The 27,259-nt window shown below is 40.5% G+C and overlaps 1 protein-coding gene across 3 annotated transcripts in view; it reads right to left on the bottom strand.

Annotated features, from left to right (window-relative positions):
• The window catches only part of LOC148105978 (protein NLRC3-like), a 663,817-nt gene that overhangs the window by 8,494 nt on the left and 628,064 nt on the right, over positions 1 to 27,259 (bottom strand). For 2 of the 3 annotated variants that reach the window (XM_087837921.1, XM_087837941.1), the window contains 2 exons: positions 7,346 to 7,519; positions 2,786 to 2,959 (listed from right to left, as the gene is read on the bottom strand). The exons of the other annotated variant lie outside the window; for it this stretch is intronic. In XM_087837921.1, the coding sequence (XP_087694047.1) occupies positions 2,786 to 2,959; positions 7,346 to 7,519 (348 nt within the window). The remainder of the gene's footprint in view (positions 1 to 2,785; positions 2,960 to 7,345; positions 7,520 to 27,259) is intronic. 3 annotated transcript variants of the gene reach the window in all.

Consider the following 27,259-nt stretch of genomic DNA (forward strand, 5'->3'; position numbering starts at 1 on the left):
TTACCCGATAATGCTAACACTTTTCCCTTCCCTTTTAATAATGTGAGCAGCTAGTGCTAAGTAGGCTGATATTAGCAGATAATGCTAATTTGATGTGAATTAGCATTGTATTAGTGAGGAGTTAATGTTAAGTAGATTGCCATTAGTCGCTAATGCTAATTTTAGGTAAATAGAAATTGGCAGCTAATGCTAATACCAAATTTTCTTGCTTTATAACAATGTGACCAGCTAATGCTAAGCAGGTGCCGTTATTAGCTAATACTAATTTGAGGTGAATTAGCATTATCCGCTTATGCTAACAATGTTTTTTCTTACTTTTTAACAATACGCTATTAGTGGCTAATTCTAATTAGGGGTGAAAAATTATTAATTAATTATTAATAATAATAATAATTATTATTATTAATATCGTTTTCTCTTCCCCTTTAACAATGTGAGCAACTAGTACTGCTCATACTGTTTGCTTTGTAAGAATGACAACAGCTAATGATACGAAGTCTACCTATATTAACTAATGCAAATTTGATGTGAATTAGCATTATATTAGTGAGCAGTTAATGCTGAGTAGGCTGCCCTTATTAACTAATACTACGTTGACGTGAATTAGCATTATGCACACTGCTAATACTGTTTTCCCTTACTTTTTAACAATGGTCTTGTCCAAATTCATGGGCTGCATCCTCCTGAGGCCGCATTTGTAGACCGATTACGTCACAGCGACGCACCGAAGGCTGTCCAAATTCGTAGACTCCTCCGAATGCAGCCGACAAATGCGTACTCCTTTTCCCCGAATTTGAAGGATGGGTCGGGTGTGTCCTTCGTGGCCCACCATATCCCAGAATTCATAGCGCGGCCCAGCCAAACTCCAGTTTCCAACAATGGCGGCAGCTACTAAGTTTTAAAATTACTCATACTAATCCTTCTGGGTCACAAAATAAACTTTTAACATATTTTCAGGCGCAAAAGTAGCTGTGAAAACATCAAATATCTGCTTGGTTTATCAAGATATTGCATATTTGCAAAAGTGCTTCGACGTTTTCGGAGACGTCTGTTACCCAAAAGCTCGATAGCTAGCCGGGAGCTTGAGGGTCACTGATGCATGCGGCCGAGAACGGCACAACTCCCGGCACATCATTTTCAGATCACCGCGGACTTTCGCTACTCGGGTTAAACGTAATATATAAGTCACTTAGACAACCTAAAAATGTTATTGTTTGGCTTTTTTCAGTGTTTTCTTTGTTCGTGAGTAAATCGGTTTGGCTGAGATTAAAGGTATTCGATTAGATTAGATAAAATAAAACTATTAATGCCCTGGGTGGGTTCCTCCTTGGTTTTTACACAGCTGACTAAACGTCAAACAGAAAACTAATTAAACAGAAGTATGAGACGATCGAGAATTTACGCCAGTGTCCTGTTATATTTTAGATAGCAAGGAGCAGACGGCCGAGTTTGTTAAACTCCACCGAGACAGCGGTGACGCTAATCAGAAGGCTAGACTGTCCAATTTCCCCAGCCGTTTACTTCCGGGCTACCCGACCTTCTGAGGACCTGGCCCACGTAGACCGCGAAGGCAGGGTCCTCAGGAGTATGCAGCCCATGAATTTGGACATGACCAGTGTGAGCGGCTAATTCTAAGTACGTTGTTGTAAATAGCTAATGCTAATTTAATGTGAGTTATCATTATCCAATAATGCTAACACTGTTTTCTCTTACTTATTAAAAAGATAGTAGCTAATACTAATACTAATCCGTTGGGTAACAACGAAGTGAGGAGTTAATGCTAAGTAGGCAGCTTTTAGCGGCTTATTCTATTATTCGGTATTAGCAGCTAATGCTAATACCGTTTTCTCTTTCCTTATAACAATATGAGCAGCTAATGCTAATTTGATGTAAATTAGCATTATATTAGTGAGGAGTTAATGCTAAGTAGGCTGCCATTAGCAGCTAAAGGTAATTTGAGGTGAATAAGCACTAGTAGCTAATGCTAATACCCTTTTCTCTTGTGTAATAATGATGTGAGACGTTAATATTGTTCTCAAACAACAGAATGAGAATGAAATATTGATTCTAACAGGGCCCATAAATAGCATTAGCTTAGCAGCATTAGCTTATCAGAGTTTCCATCATGGTCACACAAATCCTTAGCAGAGCAAAGTGGCCTACTTAGCAATAGCTGCTCAAGTTGTAGAAAGCAAAGGGAAAACAGTATTAGCATTAGCTGCTAAATGTGCACTTGAGAACAAATTATTGTGAATTCTGGTGTGAATGTAGAGTTTGTCATTATTTAAGCTTCCATTTCCAAATGTTTGCTGCTCCTGTATGGCTCTTTGTCACACACACAGACTGAAATGATTCACAGCCTTGTTTCATCCTTCTGTCAGTGTCACTGAGACTGTGGACATACAGCATGGGAAACGTACACATGGCTGACACTTTATTAGGTACACAGTGACCACTATCTCAGGTACACCTGTGACCTAATAAAGTCTAAAGTTACAAAATGTTGTCTCTGTCCAAATATTTATGGACCTAACTGTAGGTCTACTTTTAATGAAACTCTCAACATGACTTATCAGTTATAATTAATATTCCTGCAAACAGACTCCTTGGAGACCCCTACATAAATATCCATGTACTATCCAGCTAGACTAGTGTGTCTGTCCCTGAAAATATTCCTGCATGTGTGATTGTTCATGTGTGATCTGCAGGAAACAAACAGGAAGTGAGTGAAGGACACAGGAAATGTTTCCAGCTCTTCCTCCTCTATCAGACATTCTCTCCATACCTGAGAGTGTCCAGTCTCCAGCCTGGATCCTTCAGTCCAGCCGACAGCAGCTTAATTCCTGAGTCACCCGGATGATTGTAGCTCAGGTCCAGCTCTCTCAGATGGTAAGGGTTGGAGCTCAGAGCTGAGGCCAGAGAAGTACAGCCTTTCTCTGTGATCAGACAGCCTGACAGACTGCAGACACACAAAACAACAATCTATCTGTCAACAATCGTTTTCTCTTTGTCACAAAAACATCTATCCATTTATATCCATTCAATGTAACTTTATTTAAAAGTGACAATACCCAACAGACAACAACAGTCATCTGAAGCTGTTTAACAGTGTAATGTGACAGCCTCCAATATTAGAGAGAAAGCCCCAAACATCAGACAATCCACTGTGAGCAGCACTTGATGATGGTGGGAAGAAGAACTCCCTTTGACACAAAGATCCTCCCAGTGAAAACAGGCTCCAGGAGGAGCATCTACCATGACTGGTTGCAGGGTGAGGCGAAAGAGAAGAGATGAGCTCAGAGAGACAAGAACAAAACACAAACTAAGGAGAGAGAAGACAAAAGACATGCAGTAGTGACATATAAAATCATCAGGAGTGAAAAGAGGGGAGTGGAGAAGAAAGCAGAGCATCATTGGAAGTCCACCAACCGCCTGAGCCTATAGCAGCATAACTAAGGGATGGTTCACCTGATCCAGCTTGAACTATAAGCTCTATCAAAAAGGAAAGTTTGCAGCTGATCTTCAAAGTAGAGAGGGTGTGTGTCTCCTGAACTCAAACTGGGAGCTGCTTCCACACCAAGTCCAACATAGCCAGGCTGAGTTGTTAGATTAGTCCAACGTAAAGTCAGAAAGTCATCACTTATGTCACATTTTAGTGCAAATGTACAACAACTGTCCAAAAGTTATTTCTAAATCTGATATTAAACAGTTTAAATGGTGAAAAAAGCTGTAAAGAAAACAGAAAGAGTCAATAAAAGCCTCTTTAGAGGGTCACCAGTTTAAAACTCAGACATTTAAACTGGTGATTCTCCTTCACTGCTCCATTTCCTCTCTAGACTTCCTGTTCCTAGGAGGGATTTGATTGGCTAAACGTCCTTTTAGCCTTTGATTAGTTCTTTGGGTGCTAATCAAAGAGGAAAACACACGAGTCATGTGAAATGACATAAGGAGCGCTCTGATTGGTTGGGATTGACAAAATGCCACAGGTGGCATACCTGCTGCTTCCATGTTAGCATGTTAGCTTCAACAGCTGGTCAGTGTGAGAGAAGAAGATGATATCAGTGACATCCAAACAAGGAAGGAAGAGACTGTTGAAGGCAGCGAGCTGTGACTGCTGTGAACAGTGTTCTCACACTATTTTCTCCCTGTGTCAACATACATGAGGCTGTTTCAGCTGCAACACACCACAAAGACCTTTATACAACTAAATATACTGAAAGCACACTGCTGTGAACAGTGTTCTCACACTATTTTCTCCCTGTGTCAACATACATGAGGCTGCTTCAGGTGCAACACACCACAAACACCTTTATACAACTAAATATACTGAGAACACACTGCTGTGGTTGCTGTGGTAACCATCCATATATCCAGATGTTTGGGGCCGAGTCTACTTCCTCATCCTTGGGAAAAACCCTCAAAGTTTGATGTGTTTTTTTTGTGATTTGGTTTTATTTGTTGTTCTATACACTGTGAAACAAAAAGAAGCCCTGTGGTACAGTGGGGGACTCAAACCCAGGACCCAACCTGCTCCAACAACAGTCAGAAGGATTTTGTTAAGTCTCATTTTCTGTTCATTAGGAAAACATCAATAAAGAGCAGCACATGTTTATAGAGGCACATTCAGACCAATGACAACAGTCCATTCACACTGACCTCCACCTTTTTAAATGTGAGTAAACACATCATGGTTCTGGTGCTGATGTGGTATCAGGGACAGGTGATGATTTTGAACTCAGTCTGAGGTTTGATTACATTGAACCTGCACTGCTTTCTCCTGTTTATGACACATTTATACCCAAAGTCTCAGCTGGATAACAAAGAACGAGAAAAAACACATTTGTTGAGAGAATTGTTAACAAATGTGGTGAGAGTGTTGTAATAGTTACAGACAGAACTATGATTTATTTATTTAAATGCATTCAAGGACATTTTTTTACTCACGTTATGTCTCTTCCACGATGTTATTTTTCTCTCCTACAACGTACGTTAAAATTACATTAGCATGACCATTTATCCAAATTAGGTGATGACTTCATCTAGCGACTTCCAGCGACTTTTAGGACAGCCAATAGCAATTTTCCTTACTGAGGAGTTGGCAACACTAGGAGCAGTGGGTGGATGGCAGCATCATCATGAAGGATCAGTGTGAGAATACATCATCATCCACAAAGAAAATCAGTCTGAGTGTCTGACGCTCTTGTTAGAAAGACGCAGTCGCAGCTTGTGGGTGCAGTTAGCTGGTTTGCTAGTTAGCTGCTCTGCTAGTTAGCTGCTCTGGTAGTTAGCTGCTCTGCTAGTTAGCTGGGAGCTAACTCACTCGAACATTTGATGCTAAACTGTCTAAACTGTGTGAGCAGCATTCATTGCTGCTCTGTGTTACTCTCCAGCCTCTCTTTAACTTAGTCCTCTCAGTTTTTTCCTCCTTACAAACTAGAAAACCTTCTTTTTCAGCTTCTCCTCCACACCCGAGCTGTGGCTAAGGTGCTACCAGCACGCAGGCTCGGTGTGTCCAAATTCATGGGCTGCATCCTCCTTAGGACACATTTGTAGACCGATAACGTCACAGCGACGCACCGAAGGCTGTCCAAATTCCTCCGAATGCGGCCCACAAATGCGTACTCCTTTTCCCCGAATTTGAAGGATGGGTCGGGTGTGTCCTTCGTGGCCCACCATATCCCAGAATTCATAGTGCGGCCGAGCCAAACTCCAGTTTCCGGTAATGGCGACCGCTACTAAGTTTTAAAATTACTCTTATTAATCTTCCTGGGTCACAAAATAAACTTTTAACATATTTTCAGGCGAGAATGTGGGTGTGTAAACTTCAAATATCTGCTCGGTTTATCAAGATATCGCATATTTGCAAAAGTGCTTCGACGTTTTCGGAGACGTCTGTTACCCACCAACTCGATAGCTAGTCGAGAGCTCGAGGGTCACTGAAGCCGCAGAGAACGGCACAACTCCCGGCACAACTCCCGGCACAACTCCCGGCACATCATTTTCAGATCACCGCGGACTTTCGCTACTCAGGTTAAAAGTAATATTAGTAACATATGACTGAATGTATATCTCACTTAAAGCTTTCTGTAAATTAAAGAATCAGTGAAAATGATGGCACTTCAGCTGATTTTAAACAAAAACTCTGAACATAACCTGATCCAGACCAGGTTATTGGTTCAGCATCAGTAACCACGGTGATCTAGCCAGGTAGAAACAGAGCTAGACAGAGACAGACAAAAATTTATGCTCACAATCACCCATCTCCAGTTAACCTTACATGCAAGTTTTTGGACTGTGGGAGGAAGCAGAGAACCTGAAGACAACCCACACAGGCCACACACGGTGTGGCTGTAGCTCAGGTGGCAGAGCGGATCAGCCACTAACCAGAAGGTCGGTGGTTCAATCCCAGGCTGCTCCAGTCTGCATGCCAAATATTCTTGGGCAAGATACTAACCCCATGTTGCTCTCCGATGCATCCATCGGAGTATGAATGTTAGATACTTAGCACTTAAGCTTAGAAGTGCTTGTGTGAATGGGTGTGATTGGGTGAATGAATTAGCTGTATAAAGCGCTTTGAGTGCTCGGACAGAGTAGAAAAGTGCTATATAAGAACCAGTCCATTTACCATTTACACTATCACTCTTATTTACAGAATTATAATCTAATTAGATGATAAAGTAATAAATTATTTGGTATTTTAATGAAAATACATTTTAGCAATAGTTTATAAGTCAACAATTATAGTTAGAAAAAGTGACAAATCAAACAGTCAATAAAATCTTCTACAGCTGAAACTAATGTAGACAATGTCGGGGGAGGAAGTAAAAGTAAAAACCAGAGACGATAACTACCAAAATAAAACGGGAAGTTAATAACATTCAAGCTCACTTTAAGCTCAACAGTCAAATTCTGTTTTGTATTAATCTATTGTTTTGAATTTTTGTTTACATTTTATGTTTAAGTGAGGCAATGAGTCATATCACTATGACCAAATATATATTTCATCTTTTCAGTCAGAAATAATCAATTGATCATATTTTTATTACTAAATGTTTCTGAAAATCAAATTCTGATATCTGAACAAACACCTCTGTAAAAACCTTCAGAATACAGGAATCGAACTAGAAGGTTTGGTTGATGAAGCACTGCTAAAATAAAGAATTTAGACTCAGAGGAGCAGATGGGACATTTCATTGCAAATGAAAGACAGAAAGTGAACAAATATCACTAAAAACCCCAGACACTAATTTCTACATTAAGACTTTTTTAAAAATCAATTTACTGTTTATGCAGTAATAGAAATCAGGTTTAACGTGATCATCAATGAAAAATTTTAAATCCTGACCTGAGAGTTTCCATTTTACAGTGTGGACTCTTCAGTCCTTCAGACAGAAACTTCACTCCTGAATCCTGCAGGTCAGAGTTACTCAGGTCCAGCTGTCTCAGACTAGAGGACTGGGAGCTGAGAGCTGAGGACAGCGCTTCATAGCCTCTCTCTGAGAGTTTACAGTGACTCAGTCTGAAAAATGACAGATAAACATTAAACAAACACTGTTGTTAAGTTGCAATGAGGGTGCACTAAAGAGTTATTAGATTTAGCAATAAATCCTGTTTTTTTACTGAGAGTCAACAAATGGATGACGCTGACATTTGTTAACTGACAATGGTCAATCAATTCTGGTATTCTATTGCAAATGCCAATTGGGCTCCATGTGCCAGGCAGTGCATTAGCACCAAACTAGCTGACATATTGATCAATAACTCTCTGCTCATTAAATTATCATAAAACTATTACAGAAGTTTAACTGACTTTTTTCCCATTTAATGGATTCTTATTGGTTAATTCTGTCATAATTCTTCATTTTAGGTTTTATTTAAAGTTTTAGTCCTTACTTCTAGTCCCAGTCTATATTTCTGATTTTCTACAATCCTACAGCTCATCTCACATCTGAGATCTTCCAGTTAAAGGCTGTTACTGGTCCCACTAACTCATTTATTCAGACTCTAGTATTCAGAGTGGCCTTTAACTAGTTTTAGGCTGTATGATGTTCAGTGTTTGCTGTTTAATGTTTTTATCTTCTGTGTTTTTATTGCCTGTTTCTATTGTAAAGCACTTTGAGGTTTGTGACCTGTGAAAGCTGCTGTATAAAACAATTTTACTTACAGGATGATTCTGGACATGACTTTGATTAAAGCTGAAGTCCATATATGACATTTACTGCTGCTATCAAACATTAACTATGATATACTGTATTTACTGCTGATGATCATTCAAATAAATATGTTTAAGTTTTTAAGGGTCCATCACACACTACACTGTTTATGTTATAAATAAAAGCCTGATCACATGTTTACTCACAGAGCTTTGTTGGAGGCTTTGACCACTGGCAGCAGCCTCAGAAGAGCCTCCTCTGAAGCAGAGTATTTCTTCAGGTCAAACTCATCCAGATCTTTTTCTGATGACAGTAAGATGAAGACCAGAGCTGACCACTGAGCAGGAGACAGTTTATCTGTGGAGAGACTTCCTGATCTTAGGGACTGTTGGATCTCCTCCACTAGAGAACGATCATTCAGTTCATTCAGACAGTGGATCAGATTGATGCTTTTCTCTGCAGACAGATTCTCACTGAGCTTCTTCTTGATGTACTTGACTGTTTTCTTATTGGTCTGTGAACTACTTCCTGTCTGTGTCAGCAGACCTCGTAGGAGACTCTGATTGGTCTGCAGGGAAAGACCCAGGAGGAAGCGGAGGAACAAGTCCAGGTGTCCATTTGGACTCTGTAAGGCCTTGTTCACAGCACTCTGGTAGAAGTGTTTCTCTGCAGATTGAACTTCTTTCTGTAATTCTTTTTTTCCAAACAATTTAAACGACTTGGATGTTGTTTTTTGTTCTTCCAGCAGATTGAGTCCAGAGTTGATGAAGGTCAGATGGACATGAAGAGCAGCCAGAAACTCCTGAACACTCAGATGGATGAAGCAGAACACCTTGTCCTGGTACAGTCCTCTCTCCTCTTTAAAGATCTGTGTGAACACTCCTGAGTACACTGAGGCTGCTCTGATATCGATGCCACACTCTGTCAGGTCTGATTCATAGAAGATCAGGTTTCCTTTCTGCAGCTGATCAAAAGCCAGTTTCCCCAGAGACTCAATCATCTTCCTGCTCTCTGGACTCCAGTGTGGATCTGTCTCAGCTCCTCCATCATACTTGACCTTCTTCACTTTGGCCTGAACCACCAGGAAGTGGATGTACATCTCAGTCAGGGTCTTGGGCAGCTGTCCTCCCTCTCTGGTTTCCAGCACATCCTCCAGAACTGTAGCAGTGATCCAGCAGAAGACTGGGATGTGGCACATGATGTGGAGGCTTTGTGATGTCTTAATGTGGGAGATGATCCTGCTGGCCTGCTCCTCATCTCTGAATCTCTTCCTGAAGTACTCCTCCTTCTGTGGGTCAGTGAACCCTCTGACCTCTGTCACCATGCCAACACAGTCAGGAGGGATCTGATTGGCTGCTGCAGGTCGTGTGGTTATCCAGAGGCGAGCAGAGGGAAGCAGTTTCCCCCTGATGAGGTTTATCAGCAGCACATCCACTGATGTGGACTTTCTAGGGTCAGTCAGGATTGTAGTTTTGTGGAAGTCCAGAGGAAGTCGACACTCATCCAGACCATCAAAGATGAACACAACCTGGAAGTCTTCAAAGCTGCAGATTCCTGCTTCTTTGGTTTCAGTAAAGAAGTGATGAACAAGTCCCACCAAGCTGAACTTTTTCTTTTTCAGCACATTCAGCTCTCTGAAAGTGAATGGAAACATGAACTGGATGTCCTGGTTGGCTTTGTCTTCAGCCCAGTCCAGGCTGTATTTCTGTGTTAAGACTGTTTTCCCAATGCCAGCCACTCCCTTTGTCAGCACTGTTCTGATTGGTTCATCTCTTCCAGGTGAGGCTTTAAAGATGTCTTCTTGTCTGATTGTTGTTTCTGGTCTGTGTGGTTTCCTGGATGCTGTTTCAATCTGTCTGACCTCATGTTCATCATTGACCTCTGCAGTCCCTCCCTCTGTGATGTAGAGCTCTGTGTAGATCTGATTCAGAAGGGTTGGGTTTCCTGCTTTAGCGATGCCCTCAAACACACACTCGAACTTCTTCTTCAGGGTGGATTTAAGGTTACGATGACAAACTGCAGCTGGAAGTTCTGAATAATAATAATAAAAATAAAACTTCAACAATCATATTTAACTAATGCTGATCACAATTTCTGACCCACTGAGAAATGACAGAACACACTGGTGTCATGAGTGTCTCATTTATCCAGCAGCTTAAATCTTTAGATAAATCCTCTTACGTCTCTGCAGACGGTCAGCGAGCTCCTCCTGCTTCATTCTCCTCAGGAAGTCCACTGTGATCTTCACAAATGCCTCTCTGCTGCTCCTCTGCTCATCATCCTCCCTCTGAAACTCCAAGCACTGGGGCTTATTTGGATTCAGAGCCTTCTGGATCTTCTTCAGCTCGTTCTTCACAAAAGTGATGATGTTGTCCTCCAGCAGCTGGAACAGAATACTTTATGAATGACCCACCACTCTGAACTTCAGTCTACACAACATCCACTTCTTTACGATCAAGGAGCATATCATCCACGACCTCTTCACCAATTATAAGTTTGACTTTATCTTATTAACTGAGACATTCTCCACACCGTTGATTCTGTTCATATGAATGCAGTGATTTCAGTGGGAGAAACATTTCACTGGTGTTCAGAGCTGAACTATCAACAGGTTGATGATCAAAGCCAGAAATTTGGAGATGTTACAGGTGACTGAGTTGATCGTACAGACAACTGGTCTTAAAGGTTAACTCTGTTTGCGCATACAGATCTGTATTTAAGGTTTGACTCTCATCATCACTGGAGCACAAACTGGGCGTCATCAGGACGCTGCAACACAGAACAAACACCATCCCCACAGACACAGCAGCCAGGGAAGCAGAAGAACATCACATCAAGAAGGCCTGAGTAAATGTGAACGCTGGTTTGAGGGCGGAGTCAAGGAGGCCATTTATGTGAAAAGGGAAAGACCATCTCTGAATGGAGGAGGCGCCTAAGGGTACAACTGTCACCATCTTACAATGCTGTGATTGCAGCCATTCCCCAACTCTCTGTGAACTGGACTCATGGCCATTGATCAGTGGTTGTTGATCAATAATCTATGTGAGAGGTGGAAAGTCATACAGGTGTCTGCTCCTGCCTTCAGTTATTTTTACCTACTGTGTGTCAGCTGGCTGAACCTACTGGAACTGTCTACTGTCTCCCTAAACTCAACAATGACTTAGTGATCTATCCATTCTCTGACCAAAGACATCCTGCTGCAGGATGTTAACATAACAGCACACTGATGATCCCACTCACTGTGAACAACACATTTGGATCTGATTTGCTGCTCTGCTTTACACATGAACTTCTACTGCTGCTGTCAACAACTTGAGAGGCTCTACAGAAAAACTGGACTTGTCCATAAAAATCATAAAGTACATTAGAAGGACAGCATTGCTCAATCAACTCTAATTACTATGGCCATGTTATCTCTTCTAATTAAGGTACAGACACTCAAACTAGCTGCTTTCAGTGAGAAGTCAAATGTCTGAATATGAGCTGGAAGCTGCTGAGAGTCCTCCCTCCTTCCCGTGGGGTTTACTTTCTCTACTACTTTCACTATAAACACGCCCCTTTCATGCACCTGCAGAGGGCCACCAGCAGATGGAGCTGTCTTAAACAAATCCACTTGGATAGTTAGCTGTAGATGATTTCCTCAGTATGATTGTAGGATTTTAAAGTTATTCTTTAGATTTATTTAAACTCTTATATTGTGCACAAGTGTTGAACGACCCATAATTTCTCTGTACTTTTCATAAGAGCAGCCAGACTTTCAGCTAGTTTTTCTTTTGCTCTGCAGGCTTTATGAAGGTCTGTCAAAGTTGTTCTTTGGACATTGGCTACTTTTTAAATCATTTTCAGTCCTCATACAGGAACATTCTTCAAGCTAAATCCAAGTATATTAGACCAGAGTAAACTTGATAGATATGTGTGTGTGTGTAACTCTTAGAGCTGTTTGGCTGCTTTTTATGGGGGCTGGGTCTTTGGAAAGTGAGCAAACCACAGTTTTATAAACAAACCCTGAACTGCACACTTTAACAAACAACATGAGATTTTAACTGTAATGTAAAAATCCTGTGATTCATTGTTATTAAGCACAAACACATCTATGGACCCGTTTCCATTAGTAGCTGCTCAGATTGACTCACCACAGGTCGCCACGAGTGGACTGGATCCACTGGTTTCCATTACAGTTGAGGACCACCTAATGTGGTCGTCTCAATACAGCCGAGTGTCGACTCACATCATTAGTAAGTGCTAATGCTAAGATAACCTTTATTAGTCCCACACGTGGGAAATTTGTTAATTTCTGCTAATTTTCATCATATTTGTCATTTATTGCTCAAAGTTATTGTAGAAACAGTTATTCAGCTTCATTCTCACTGATCTCAACTACAAACTGTTTCTCTTTGGTTTCTGTTTAAAGCCTCGATGTTTAAAATGTTTCCCTGTGATCAATGTTCCCTCTAATGTTTCATGTGTCTGAACACACAAACTCCCTGAGCGGTCCCTTGGACCACTGTGAGCAACAGCAGACGTGTGCACTGTGGTCACGCCAGCATCGAATCCATCCAAGTTACATGTTTATTAAAGTAATCAAATTACAGCATTTATGTTAGACTACTTTTAATTAATAGTTTTAGCCCACTTACAATGAAAATGTAAAAAAAACTCTTGTTCATGACCTGTAGTCAAAGGAGCTTGCAAAGAAAAGCGTCTGGACTTCTTTAAGTTACTTGAAGACGTTTCACCTCTCATCCGAGAGGCTTCTTCAGTTCTAAGGTCAAATGGTGGAGAGTCCCAGATATAAACCTAGTGGGAGTTTCCCCCCACAGAGGGACAAAAGGACCCCCTGATGATCCTCTAATCGCCTGAGCCAAGGTGTGAAACTGGGTGTGGGTCCCAATCAGCCAGAGTTTCGGGTGAGTTCATTGTGAAACCTGGCCCCACCTTATCATGCGAATTCCTGAGGTCAGATGGCCCAGGGTGTGAGTGGGCGTTAAGGCGTCTGGGAAGGGATCTCAAAACTGGATTATAGATGGCAGAGAGTTGGTGTCGTAAACCACCGCCTCTGTTCAAAGATGGTCGCTCACAGTGGACATAGATGGCTTCTTTCACTCCTCTTTCAAACCATCTGTCCTCTCTGTCCAAAATGTGAACATTGGCATCCTCGAAAGAGTGTCCTTTATCCTTAAGATGCAGATGGACCGCTGAGTCTTGTCCTGTGGAGGTCGCTCTTCTGTGTTGTGCCATGCGCTTGTGAAGTGGCTGTTTGGTCTCTCCAATGTAGAGGTCTGGGCATTCCTCGCTGCACTGTACGGCATACACCACATTGTTAAGTCTGTGAATGTGGTGTATGTGGTTGTCTCAATATGGCAGAGTGTCAACTCACATCATTAGTAAGTGTTAATGCTCCTAATTTCCATCATATTTGTCATTTATTGCTCAAAGTTATTGTAGAAACAGTTATTCAGCTTCATTCTCACTGATCTCAACTACAAACTGTTTCTCTTTGGTTTTTGTTTAAAGCCTCGATGTTTAAAACGTTTCCCTGTGATCAATGTTCCCTCTAATGTTTCATGTGTCTGAACACACAAACTCCCTGAGCGTCCCTTGGACCACTGTGAGCAACAGCAGACGTGTGCACTGTGGTCACGCCAGCATCGAATCCATCCAAGTTACATGTTTATTAAAGTAATCAAATTACAGCATTTTTGTTAGACTACTTTTAATTAACTGCTTTATCCCACTTACAATGAAAATTAAAAACAATCTTGTTCATGACCTGTGTAGCATGTTAACACTATTGGAAATAAAAATAACTTGAACTCCAATTTTGAAAACACAACTTTATTTTTTCTATTTTTATAAAGCTCTGACTTGTATTATGAGTCTGTGGTCTGAGAGAGAGTCTGTAACTCTGGATGCAAAATACAGTAAATAATGACCAGTGCTGGGCAATTAATTCTATAGTTACTTCTTCAAAAAGGTAAAACAAAGTTTTTTGCAGCTGTTTACCTAAAAATGCAGCCAAGGCGTTTTTTAAACAAACTATTTCCAGAACAATCAGCTGTTCTGCATCAAATCTGATGCCACACAAATTATTTGTGCCACTCCAAAAATAATTTGTGTCCACTATGAGATGAAGGAGAACAACAGCCTGATACCTGCAGGCCTGACAGCAGCAGATGTGTCACTGCTGTAACACCTGTAACATTCAGCAGTCACCTCATTGTTGTGACACACAACAACACTATTGACTACACTACACACTAACTACACAAGATTTGCGCTAAACGTCACAAATCTCTCACACCTCAAAACACGGCGTCACTCCTAAAACTTCCCCCTTCCTAAACAACTAAATGCCCTGTTTTGATTGGTCAACATGGTACTTTTTTCGACCAATAGGAAAGGGTGGGGGGTGTTTTGGTTTCATCTTTACTCACAGGTGGAGAGTGCTTTCCTTATAAAACGCTGTTTTTACCGTTTCTTCCCGCAGTAAATATATACAACGATATTATTCAGGAAGAAAACCAAACAACCAAACCAACTCCAATGGTTGCACACGTTGTCATTAATGTGCAGGGCTCGCAAAATCGCTAGCCCGACGTCCCGGGGCTAGTGATTTTTCCAGTCGGGCTACCAAAATCTATCTCTGCCCTGCACGTCGGGCTTTCATAGGAAAAATATATGTCAATGCTTTTGCATTCTTTCAGAAATGTAGCTGGGTAATTATGTCATTGGCATCGGTGAGCCACTGTCAATATGTGACATATTGAAATCGCGTTTGAATTCGCGCTTGTTTTTTGCTTTCACTTTGCAATCGCGCCAACTGTGTATAGAGAGCGACAGCACTGATTGGTGAGTGATGATACTTTGCACCAATTCCTCTGACATCATCTTATCAATCGTTAGCTTACTATGCAAACATGACAAGTGAAATCTCCCGCAGCTTAAACATGTGAGAGGTTGATCGCGCAGAGAATCGCTGAGCGTTATGTGAGTGCGTGTGTAAAAGCAGCAGGATATATATTTTAGTTCTGCTGAGCCAAATAAGACAGGTCAGGGTGAAGACGTGACAGCCAAAGAAAAGCTTACCACAAAACGGAAAAGTTATGACAAATCAGACTATAAGGCAAAAAGAAAGTGCAGCTTTATGGTTTCATGGACAAAAGAATTTCTGTGGCTGCAATATGACGAGCTAAATAACCAGGGCTGCACATAAGTGGTCCGCAGGTGCGCATTCGCTGTCAAAATAAAAAACGTGCACAAGATAAGAAGTTGCAACGCGTGTTTGCGTACATAAGATTTTCAGGAGGAGGACAGACATTTGTTTAGAACTCTTAAAGATGTCGAAGAAGCTCCTTTAAGCAATTACTTTGGTGTTCCTCCACCTCCAAAGAAATGTCAGAAGGAGTCTGAACCACAAAAGAAGCGCGTATTCTCGGAAAAGTGGTTGCAGGAGGTGAGCTGGCTTCAAACAAATGATGAACGCACAGAGATGTGGTGCAGAATGTGCCGTGAAAATCCCACTCTAGCGGACAAAAACAGCCTTTTATATGGACGCAAGCGCGCGCTGCAACTTCTTATCTGGTGCGCGTCTTTTATTTTGACAGTGAATGCGCACATGCGGACCACTTATGTGCACCCGTGTAAATAACATAATGTTCTGCTGGGTGTGTTGTTGGTTTTCCCTCAATTTCTGAGTCGACAAGCGCCTTTGTTACTGGGACCAGTAATTTTAAGAAAGGCCCCCATTAGAAATGCATTATTGCTCAGTCTGCAATATCTTCCCCAGAACAAACACCAATTGCAAATAACATACTAAAAATAAACCTGAAAAATCAGTTTAGACCAGCGTACTATATTGCGAAGAGTGAAGAGTGATTAGCTGCGTATATACAAATGTGAATCGCATCATTGGCTGGAGCAGCCAGTCACTGACTAACACTGCAAAACAGAATTGTTAACGTATTTACTTTAATTTCAATTCAGGTGGATTTTTTTTGTGTGCAATGCAGATTTTCTGTGCACAGAGACGTGCCAGCAGTGCACAATTGCACACGCGCAGCTTAGAGGGAACATTGCCTGTGATCACATTTGTACCGTCTGATTTCAAAGTTTGTTTCTTTTGGACATTTAGTCCACAGAGTCCTTGGTGTTCTGAAAGGGACCTATAAATAAATGTATTATTAATAATAATAAAAGTAGTTGTTGTACATGTACAGACCATAAATATGGAGTCCAGCTGTGTTTGATGCTGCTGGGCAGACTGACCACTGGGAACCTCTGAGCTCTGCTGCTCCACTCTGTGGAGGAACCATGAAGGATTAGATCAACACAGGATAAAGATCCAGGAGTTTCTGCTCAAAGAACTTCATCTGAATCAACTTTGTCAAGTTTCAGACTCTCAGATTCGGAAGATATATTAATTATATAGTATATTAATATATAAGACACACACGCACACGCGAGTCTGTTTGTTTGTTCATTCCAACCATCAAACTGTTCACCTGCAGCACAGTTTGTTTGTTTTTCAAAGTAAAACTGTGAAACACTTTTTTCATACTTGTTTTTTTCATACAACAGCTCACACTGACATCATCCTGATAAAAGATGAGTGCAGGAAAACCGTGTTTGCATTTATTTGCACTGCTTTCCATGTGTGAATGAGGCGAGTATCAAAGTGCTCAGAGGAGAAAAGCTCCATATAAGAACCATTACTCCCAGTATTATTCCAAACTGGTCCAGCCTATAAAGATGAACTCTGTGTGAACAGCTGACCTGTGTCATGTGACCAAGAACACAAACATGATCTACTGTCAGATCAGGACACGTCACAGTTACTGTGTTACTGTTTAACAGCACACTGCAACATTCACACGTTCATCTAACAAACTGGATCATTAACAGCTGCATTTTCACACGTTTCACTTTGATTCACTACAGATTCAGCAGACAGAAAGAAGTTGATGAGGAAACAACAGTTCAGTTCATTTCTGTCCTGGTTGATGAAGATGGCAGCACTGCTGAGGAGCAGGAAGTGGGGATCAGACTGAGTGAGGAGTTTCAGGACAGAGAGTTTGAGAACATCTCCTCTTCCTAAAAATAATCTCTGAGTATCTGCTGTGTTTGTGGAAACACTCCAACACACAGCGCTGCACATATGAACATGTGTGTGAAACAGAGCTGACATTAAACATGATGGAGGATTTATTCACAAACACACAACAACATTTACACACACATTACCTCTCTGCAGGACGACACACGCCTGATTTAAAGTCAGGAACAACATCTTTAGACCGGTCACTCTGTAAGGACACAGAGCTGGGTGGAGGTCCAGGCTGGTTCCTGTGAATAATGATGGAGCTGTGATGTGAGTGCTGAGCTGTGACATGGAGAAGAGTCATGGACAGTTAGAGATGGTCATCTCACCTCTGAGCTTTGGTCTGGCTCTCATGTTCCCCACACAGAGTGCTTTTAGAGGGAGGGACTCCCTCCTCTCTGTCCTCACACTGATCCATGCTGCTCAATTCACATCAGCTCACACACACTTTCTACCTTCACCTGCAGAGGAAACACAAATCATTCATGTGCACATCAACTGAAATCCTCTATAACAAGGCGAACTGAACCTTGTGCTACATTAATATAATAATAAAATAATGTTAGCACATGGGAATAGAAACTTTGTTACAGTCTAAATTTTAATTCTAATCAATACTCAGCTTGACCATTGTTGTGTACGTCACAAGCAGAGAAACATAAAGGTAAGAAAAGCTGTATTTTGTTGCCTAAATTGTAGAGGGTGACCTTGCCTCTGCACCTAAACAGAAAAATGAGAACAGTCAGACATAAAGTGGAATTCAGCAGGTGGAAGAACCCTAAGATGTAACCTGACTCTGACCATGAACACTACAGTCACTGTACTGCACTCCAGCATAGTAAATCCACAGCACCGCAACCTGACCTGTAGAGTGTTTGAATAACACAAAGGTCATTTACCTCAGTTTGTTCTGTGGGACATTTCACAATAAAACAAAATCATCAAATACAAATATCTGATTCAACAATGATCAGATAGAAATTACATGTAAAGTCTATTAAAGTCTATAAAACTTGTCCTTCACTCTCTTCTAATATGCCTACATGCTTATATAGGGTTAAACCTGTGGTTGCATTGTGCATTTAGTTGCAACTCATAACTTCAGCATCTGTATTAGAAATAACAGACGGCTTTTTGTGTTGTTTGGGCTTTTTTGTTGTTTGGGCTTTTTTTTGGGGGGGGGGGGCTTTGTTGTGAAAAATATATCTGTAATCACTTTGATTTTTCTTTTGAAGTTTAAAATAGATCAGTGCTAAAATCATGACAACATGAAACAAATTTAATGTTTATTAATGGATACAAGACTTAAATGAACATATCACTAGAACCCCGTGTAATAACCTCCACGTTTTACAAAAACCTGCCTATTTATGCAGTTTTTTAACAAACGTTTTATCAACATTAACCTTTATATTGAACTTAAACCTGTCTTCAGTTGGATTTGTGATTATTTTCAAGTTTCAGCATTTTTAAATGATCAGCATCCAAAATCGCATCATCATATTCACTTCTGTTTACGCAGGCATTTTAACATCCACAGAATTTGTAGATCAAGTTTGTTTGTTAAACTCCTGCATGCTTTTGTTTTGTTCCTGGTACTTTTAAAGGTCTTTCTTATTGTCAGTGCTGCACATGTGGATTTCATTCATCGCACTTGTTTTGACTTCTGAGTGTAGAGTCTATAAAAACTAATTTAAAGCTTTTTTCCCTCCAGCTTCTCTGTTATTGTCATCAGTCGGCCACGCTCACACAAATCCACCTAATATGAAGTTAATTAAATAATAAAAGGACTATGAATTATTGACATTTTAGTCCCTGTTGTTTTTAAACCTGTATTACTGCGCTATAAATGAATCATTATACTGTTTTGTTATAAGCTCAGTGATTCCAGCAGCTTCTCTGGGTTATTTCCATCAATTTAGACTCAATGTAGACAGTCAGCTTTTACATTTGTTTAGATATTCCACTTTCTGTACTCCAGATTCATCAATTTCTGTGTTTATCAAAATCTTTAACCAAACTAAAGATATCTGTGAAATGGACGGTATATTCAGTTCATGTAAATATATCTGCAGTTACTCCAGGTGACATCACTCCAGTTGTTTTGATGGTGGCTCCTAATATTTAACCTACTCTTTCACAGAAGAGCTGCCTAATCGCTGAGTAACTTTGTTTCTTCTTTGATTCAGGTTTACTTGAGTGCACATGTATTTTGGGTTTAGTCAGTGAAGTAACTTTATGTAATTCAAAGTTCAATTAATTTTTATTTTATTCCAGTTCATCTGTTAATCGTTTACGTCACTGACACGAGACAGACGCCAATTATCAGCGCCGGAGAAGACATCGTGAACGCTTCCTGTCCATCCAGTGAAACTGTTGGGAACAACGTTGGAGAAACGTGAACATTTTATTTGTTCTGTATAATCTGCAGATTCTGACAGAAATCTGCAACTATCCTTTGAAGCAGCGCTCCTCTAAAACAGCAATAAGGATCATTATTAGGTTATTTACATTATTATGTAAATAACAAAATAACTTAAAGCAAAAATTGGGAAACGTGAAGTCCGAAGTCTTTATATTAAGACCATCAGTCAAACAATACTGTTGGTCTGGGTCTAAACAGAGCGCGTTGTGTGTGACGTCTTACGAGTGAACGTAGCCTTAGAGAGAATCCTGGTACTTGTTTCGTTTGCTGTTATTTATATTCATTATGGCCATTATAATGATGAGCCTTTGATATTAATGAGCACTTTTTCATTGTCACAGAGGGAAACATTGTATTTTCTGTGTTACTTCCTCAAAGTAAAGATATTTGTACCGATTCTGCAGGTAAACTGTTGATGGGACAATAAACAAATTTCACTTTGCAAAATGTTGTGCAGGGAGGTTGTGGTTGCTTCTTGGAATATCATGACCTGGATGACTGAGAACCTACGCAGACACGTTCTGAAGGAAGGGCTCCAAAGTTATTGTATGGAATATGGCTCCAATATGGAAAACAACATTGTGAGCGGAATATTAATTAAAGACATCAGTGATCACCTACCAGTTTTTGCAGTTTATGACACTAATTATAAGAAAAATCAGCATGAAGAACAACTGAGATACAGACGTGTAAGGACAGAAGAAACTATGAATGCACTTAAGAATGATCTATTAAATCAGGACTGGGACAATGTGTACAAAGAAACTGATACTGGGGCGATCGTGGCTCAAGAGTTGGGAGTTCGCCTTGTAATCGGAAGGTTGCCGGTTCGAGCCCCGGCTTGGACAGTCTCGGTTGTTGTGTGGGCAAGACACTTTACCCGTTGCCTACTGGTGGTGGTCAGAGGGCCCGGTGGCGCCAGTGTCTGGCAGCCTCGCCTCTGTCAGTGCGCCCCAGGGTGGCTGTGGCTACAATGTAGCTGCCATCACCAGTGTGTGAATGTGTGTGTGAATGGGTGGATGACTGGATATGTAAAGCGCTTTGGGGTCCGTAGGGACTAGTAAAGTGCTATATAAATACAGGCCATTTACCATTTTTACCATATTGATATTGCATATGGCATATTTTTAAGAATATTCATGGAATTGTACGATAAAAACTGTCCAACAATAAAATACAACAGAAAGCACAAATATTCAGATAGACCATGGATCACTAAGGGTTTACAAAATGCATGTAAAAAGAAAAATACACTCTATAGGGAATTCCTAAAACAACGAACAAAAGATGCTGAAAATAAATATAAAAAATACAAAAATAAGTTGACCAATATTATACTTGTATGTAGAAAAGAGTATAATAGTAAAATATTGAACAACAATAAACATAATATGAAGGGAAAATGGGATGTTTTAAATGGTATCATTAAAAATAATTCTGGACAACAAAGTTATCCTCAATACTTTATCGACAATGGCAATATTATGGAAAACACTGCTGATAAGGTTTAACAGCTTTAATCATTATTTTGTAAATATTGGACCAAAATTGGCAGAACAAATTCCTGAGTCACTGCCATCAGTAGACTGTAGTGAAAACCTGATTGATAGGAACCCTAACTCAATGTTCCTCACATCAGTGGAGGAAAAAGAAATAATTGACACTGTACACATGTGTAAATATAAAACATTAACTGATTGTAATGATATTGACATGAAAATCGTCAAGAAGGTCATTGAAGGAATTGTAGGACCTCCAACATATATTTGCAATTTATCATTTCAGACGGGAAAAGTGCCAAACAAAATGAAAATAGCTAAAGTTGTGCCGCTGTATAAAACTGGGGATAGACGCCACTTCACAAACTACAGGCCTGTTTCTTTACTCCCACAATTCTCCAAAATCCTAGAAAACCTGTTTAATAAACGATTAGACAAATTCTTAGATAAATATAAATTACTCTCTGACAGTCAATATGGATTCAGATCAAAAAGATCAACATCTTTGGCATTAATCGAATCAATTGAGGAGATTAAGAATGCTATAGATCAGAAACAGTATGCAGCTGGAGTATTTCTGGATCTCAAGAAAGCATATGACACAATCAATCATGACATATTAATTAATAAACTGGAACGGTACGGGATCAGGGGGGTTGTACTGCAATGGGTGAAAAATTATTTAAGTGACAGGAAACAATTTGTGAAGCTGGGTGTCCATTCCTCATCATGCTTGGACATTGCTTGTGGTGTTCCACAAGGCTCTGTACTGGGTCCAAAATTATTTATATAAATGATATTTGTAAGGCATCTGATATATTAAAATTAGTATTATTTGCAGATGACACAAATATTTTTTGTTCTGGGGGGAATCTAAAGGAGCTGCTGGATACAATTACATCAGAAATGTGCAAAATTTAAAAATGGTTTAACAGGAACAAACTATCGCTAAATCTAAGTAAAACTAAAATAATCTTATTTGGGAATTCCCTTAGAAATGCACCAGTGCAGATTCATATAGATGGTGTGGAAATTGAAAGAGTACTTGAACATAAGTTTCTTGGTGTGATTATAGATGATAAATTAAACTGGAAGCTGGAATAACAAAATTTGTGTCTCAATCTTGAGTAAAGTAAAACACATTCTGGACCACAAATCACTCCACATTCTCTATTGTTCCCTGATTGCACCGTATTTGAATTACTGTGCAGAGGTGTGGGGCAATACTTACAAATGTTCGCTATCATCAATCTTTATATTACAAAAAAGGGCCATAAGGATAATCCATACAACTGGTTACAGAGATCATACAAATCCACTATTCTTAAAATCAAAAATTCTCAAATTCACAGATCTGGTTCATTTTCTCACTGCACAAATTATATATAAAGCAATAAATAACCTGCTTCCTGACAATATTCTAAAAATGTTTTCTAAAAGGGAACGGGGATACAATTTGAGGGGGGAATTAAATTTAAAACATCCTCGTATCCGTACAACATTAAAAAGCTTTTGCATCTCTGTGTGTGGAGTGAAGTAAAGATATAAAGCCGAGCATGGCGCAGTTTAAAAAGCAGTTTAAGGAGATGGTTTTTACAGGGTACAGGGAAGAGGTAGAGATTTGATAGGGTGTTCTTGTCTAATATTTTCATGTGTGTGCGGGTGCACGGGTATGTTGGTATGGGTATATATATATTTGTAGGTTGTGTATCCTTTGAGGTGTTAATGGGGTTATTGAAAATGTGTATATGTGCGTATGTGTATATACGTATTGTGAGATTAGGTTAAAGAACATGACCCCCTTCGCAGTATATTCTTATAGTATGTTAGACAAAATGTCTCAGTATATTTTGTTAGTAGGATAGACCAAAGTTCAAGTATATCTCTGGGGATTAAAAGAATGTGACCATCCTTTGGGTTCTGTTAGACAAGTGGGCGCCACCATTTATCTGCTGTGAATGTTTTACGCTGTTTTCTTGTCATGTCAGACTGCTTAAATCATTCTCTGAGAATGTTGTGTGCAAAAGACCTTGTGCCGATAATAGCAGAAACAGACCACATTCTGTGCCCCCACCCTTGTAGGAGGTAGAAAGACAGGGAGCCCGAGGTCATAACTTAGGCTCCACAACAGATAAGAGAGTGTGAATGTTTAGGTTTACGACCAGGTGGGGGCTAGTAGAAAACTATAAAAAGCTGTGTAATACATCGCCATTTTGAGACTTGCTGTGACCCTCTCTGCATCTCTCCCCATCCGGATGGTTGTTATGCTCATTGTGTGAAAATTGTATGGAAATAAAGGATTGTTGATTGAGCATTTATACACCGAGTAAGTGTCCTTCCTTCAGCCCAAAGATTCAAAGAACTGGGAGAATTCAACAACTTGGTGCCGGTGACCCGGATCTTTTGGTGTGCTGAGGAGGGGCAGATTTGGCCTGTGGTGAGATCGTGCGACAAAGCGAACGGAGAGCCGGCTCAAACATCAAAAAGGTAAGCACAGCCTGTTGTATTATGAATACCAAATGTGCATATTGGGCTTTCCAAATTAATCTGTTCGCTGGGTTACACGCATCTTCACATTAAATTGTCGGTGTCTGGTTTTCGGCGCAAGATACTAACAACATAAGTTGAGGCTGAATTCAAGTGTTAAAGGAATTTTCTAGCAAGATACTAATAATATTCTACGTTGAGACTAGAATTCCAGTGTGTTAAAGGAACTGGCTCTAGCAAGATACTAATCATATTCTACGTTGAGACTAGAGTGCAGCCCACTTTTACCCTACATAATTAATTTTGTCTATGACTGGCTTCTGTTGCAAGAAATGTGGAAAAACTTTCAAAAAGCGGCCAAAGTGTAGAATATGAAATAGAGGTGAAATAGAATCTGGCTTGTGGTGCGCTTGCATTTTCAAAGGTGAGCTCAGAGGTTTCTGTGTGTGTTTCCGCTGGTGAGACGCGCTTGCTGTGTTTCTGTGTATTACTGCTGATGAGACGCGCTTGCTGTGTTTCTGTGTGAAATATAAACACTGGGACAGTGACAGTTAATGTGTGAATGGGAGGACATTAGAGCAAAGACACATTTTAGGATCAAAGGTTGATGCCTAGTGGACCTGTGGAAATTGGTTTTGTTCATGGTGTGGCAACCCTCCTGCCTGTGGACGCGCAGTCAGGTCCAGCGGCGTCTGGTTAGCCGAGGTGGTGACTTGGGAACTGAGGACTCCCGCATAGCCACAGAATAATATTGAAAACGTCTGTGTAATCACGGTTTACGTTTTATTCTGGATGAGAACATAGAACAAGACACATTTTGCGAACAAAGGTTGAGTTCTAAGAATAGTCAGAGAAATAAGGTTAAATAAGGTTAAAAGGTTGAAAAAGGTTGTATTCCTCGTTTCAGTGGTTGAAATTGTTGTTTGCCTGTCCCCTGACGAGTGTTAAATTAAATAAAGAGGGTATTTGGAGCCACATAGAGATAGACGGGCTGAATTAGGTGTATTACTCTGTGGTGTAAAAAAAAAAAAAAAAAAAGGAGAGAGAGAGAAAGAGAGTCGGAGGTGTGTAGTTTGTGTGAAAGCGCCGTTAGAGTCGGCATCTCGTCTGAAGTACGGGAGTCAATTAAAGTAACAGAATAATTTGTGTCTAAAAGTGTTTGTGTTGTGGAGAAAGTGCGGCAAGAGGCTGTGTCGTGAATTGTTGCAAACTGTGAAATCATTTGGAGGATTTAAAGGTACGTAGTGGTGGGAAAATGTTGGGTTCTGAGTCTAACATAGAAAAAGGAGGTGTGCAGGGTGAGTGGAAAACTTTTGAGAAGCAGAGAGAGGAGTTGCTGAGGGCGCTGCAGGTCATGCGACCTGGGAGTGCGGCAGAGAAAAATTAGAGGTTGCAGCTGTGGCAAAGGAGAGTAAGGAGTTGTGTGATAAAGAAGGAGTGATTGTAAATATAAGACGTCTTTGTAATATAATAGAGAGTTGAGTGTGAAACGAGGCTGTGTGTGACGACAGCGCGCTGCGAGCTAGTTTAGACGGTGTGTGAACATGCAAATGAGGTGGCTGCTGTGAAGCCCACAGAGGACTTCCTGTTTAGCGTGTTATTGAGTTTTATAAGTATGATTTGCAAACAATGATAAATGCCTGTAATTAAAACGCTGATTTTGTTGAATATAATATTATAAATACAGTTTTTGAATGACTACGGTGAATGTTTGATGTTTGGCTGAGTTTTGATATGGGAGAGATGGCTTGGTGGCTGCTGGGGGTGAGTGTCGGTGGCCGGAAATCTGCATGCCCATAAAAGGCAACTGCCTGACTGTGTGAACTATGCACCAAGAGAGAGAGTAAAATCTAGGCAGATGAACCAAATGGATGTTTTAAGAAAAATAGTAAATGAATGTTTTAGTCTCTTAATACAGGTGGATTTCTCTCAACCTGGAGACCTGAGTACAGCGGCAAAAGGATAGACTAACAAAATTGGGACGACAGACAGGCCAAGCTCTGGCTCAAAATTTTACAGCTTGACCTCTTACGTTGTCCTCACCCTGAAAAGAAGCTTAAAGGACATCTTCTCCTCCAGTTATCAGTTACCATTACTGGAAATTTTCAGGCAAGTTTTTCACTGAATTGTTTTTGACACCATATGTCCCTGAATCTCACAAGCAAGCTCTAATTCCTGGCTGAAGACATGGAATGCTGTTATTTAAGGTGGGAAATCAAAATTTGGGAAACAAAATTAAAAACATACACAATTAGAGAAATGCCTTGTTGGAGAAAAAGTTAAAATAACCCACCTACAAACGCACACACACGCAATGAAGAAACAGCTTACATTCATGAACACGTGAAGAGTTTCCAGCAAGGTTAAAGCAGCAAAACTTAACATACACATGTTGTTAAATGATAAAGTTTATCCACTACTAACAAATAAACTCTCTGGGTTGCAGGACAACAACTTGACTTCAAAAAGACAGACACTGGTATGATAAACCAGTGATGAAATAATAAATTTAGTGGTTAAAAGAGTCAAATTGTGACATGTTTTCTTCTGATTGAGTAATATAAGTGATTACTGAATGAAATAAAATTACTTTTTTGAATTATTAAACATGATCTTAAGAATTTTAACGTGTACCTGTGTTGTCCTGTCAACTTGGTGGGTTATGACTTGATTATATTGTGAGAAAAAACAAAAAAAGGGGGGGAGAAGGCTGACACAGGGCCTGGCCCCTCTCTGAACAACACAGCCAAAACAACATCATTTTCCTGTTTGTCTATTTTTGTTTTGTTTTTGTTTTTTCTCTTTATGCTTAATTACAGGCTGCTTTGTCGGCCCGGAAAGCCGAGGCTGACCTGGACTCCTGCTCTCCCCTCTACCATCTTTGCTCTCCCCTCTACCATCTTTGATGTGACCCTGACTAAATGCTACAGCAGCTGGACCCACAACAACAACCTGAGAATGTCAACAGTGCTGCAGGAAAGATCTCATGCAGCGGAGACGGAGAACGTTAAATCCAAGGCCCGTTTCACTACACGGGGGAGATTTCCAGACAACTTCGGCTGACAGAGCTGTGACGAGACGCCTATTAAGCCCGGATGAAAGGTGAGGCCGAGCAAAAGAATGCTGACCTTAACAACTGCATTAAAACTGTGCAGGACAGTGACGGACCAACACGGATGATCGGGCAGCAAAAAGGGCGTGCCAGAGACACGAGGAGTAACTGAGGTCAGAAGGCACCTCAGATTGGACAAAAGCAGCAGAAGAACATAAGCTGAAGGCACAGGTGTCGGGGCTCGGTCAGGAGCTGACCTCTGAGAAGAGCCGAACAGCAGAGCTGCAGAAGGCCATGGAGCAAAGCAAGGAAAACATCAATAAACTTCAATCTGACGTGTACAAAAAAGACTCTGAGGTTTCTGTCCTCAGTGAGAGCTGGAGACATCAGAGCAGAAACTGAGCATGGCTCAGGAGGAGCTGGACAAGGAGAAGATGCAGGACACTGGAGAAAAGGACTGCCTCAATTGGGGCCAGAACCAGTATGGAGAGAACTTTGGGCAGCAGCACCAATGGACCCAAACGGACTGAAAAGGGGGAGGGCAGG

This window comes from Neolamprologus brichardi, chromosome 3, assembly GCF_056152115.1.
Source record: "Neolamprologus brichardi isolate AB-2024 chromosome 3, ASM5615211v1, whole genome shotgun sequence".
Classification (NCBI taxonomy): Eukaryota; Metazoa; Chordata; class Actinopteri; order Cichliformes; family Cichlidae; genus Neolamprologus; species Neolamprologus brichardi.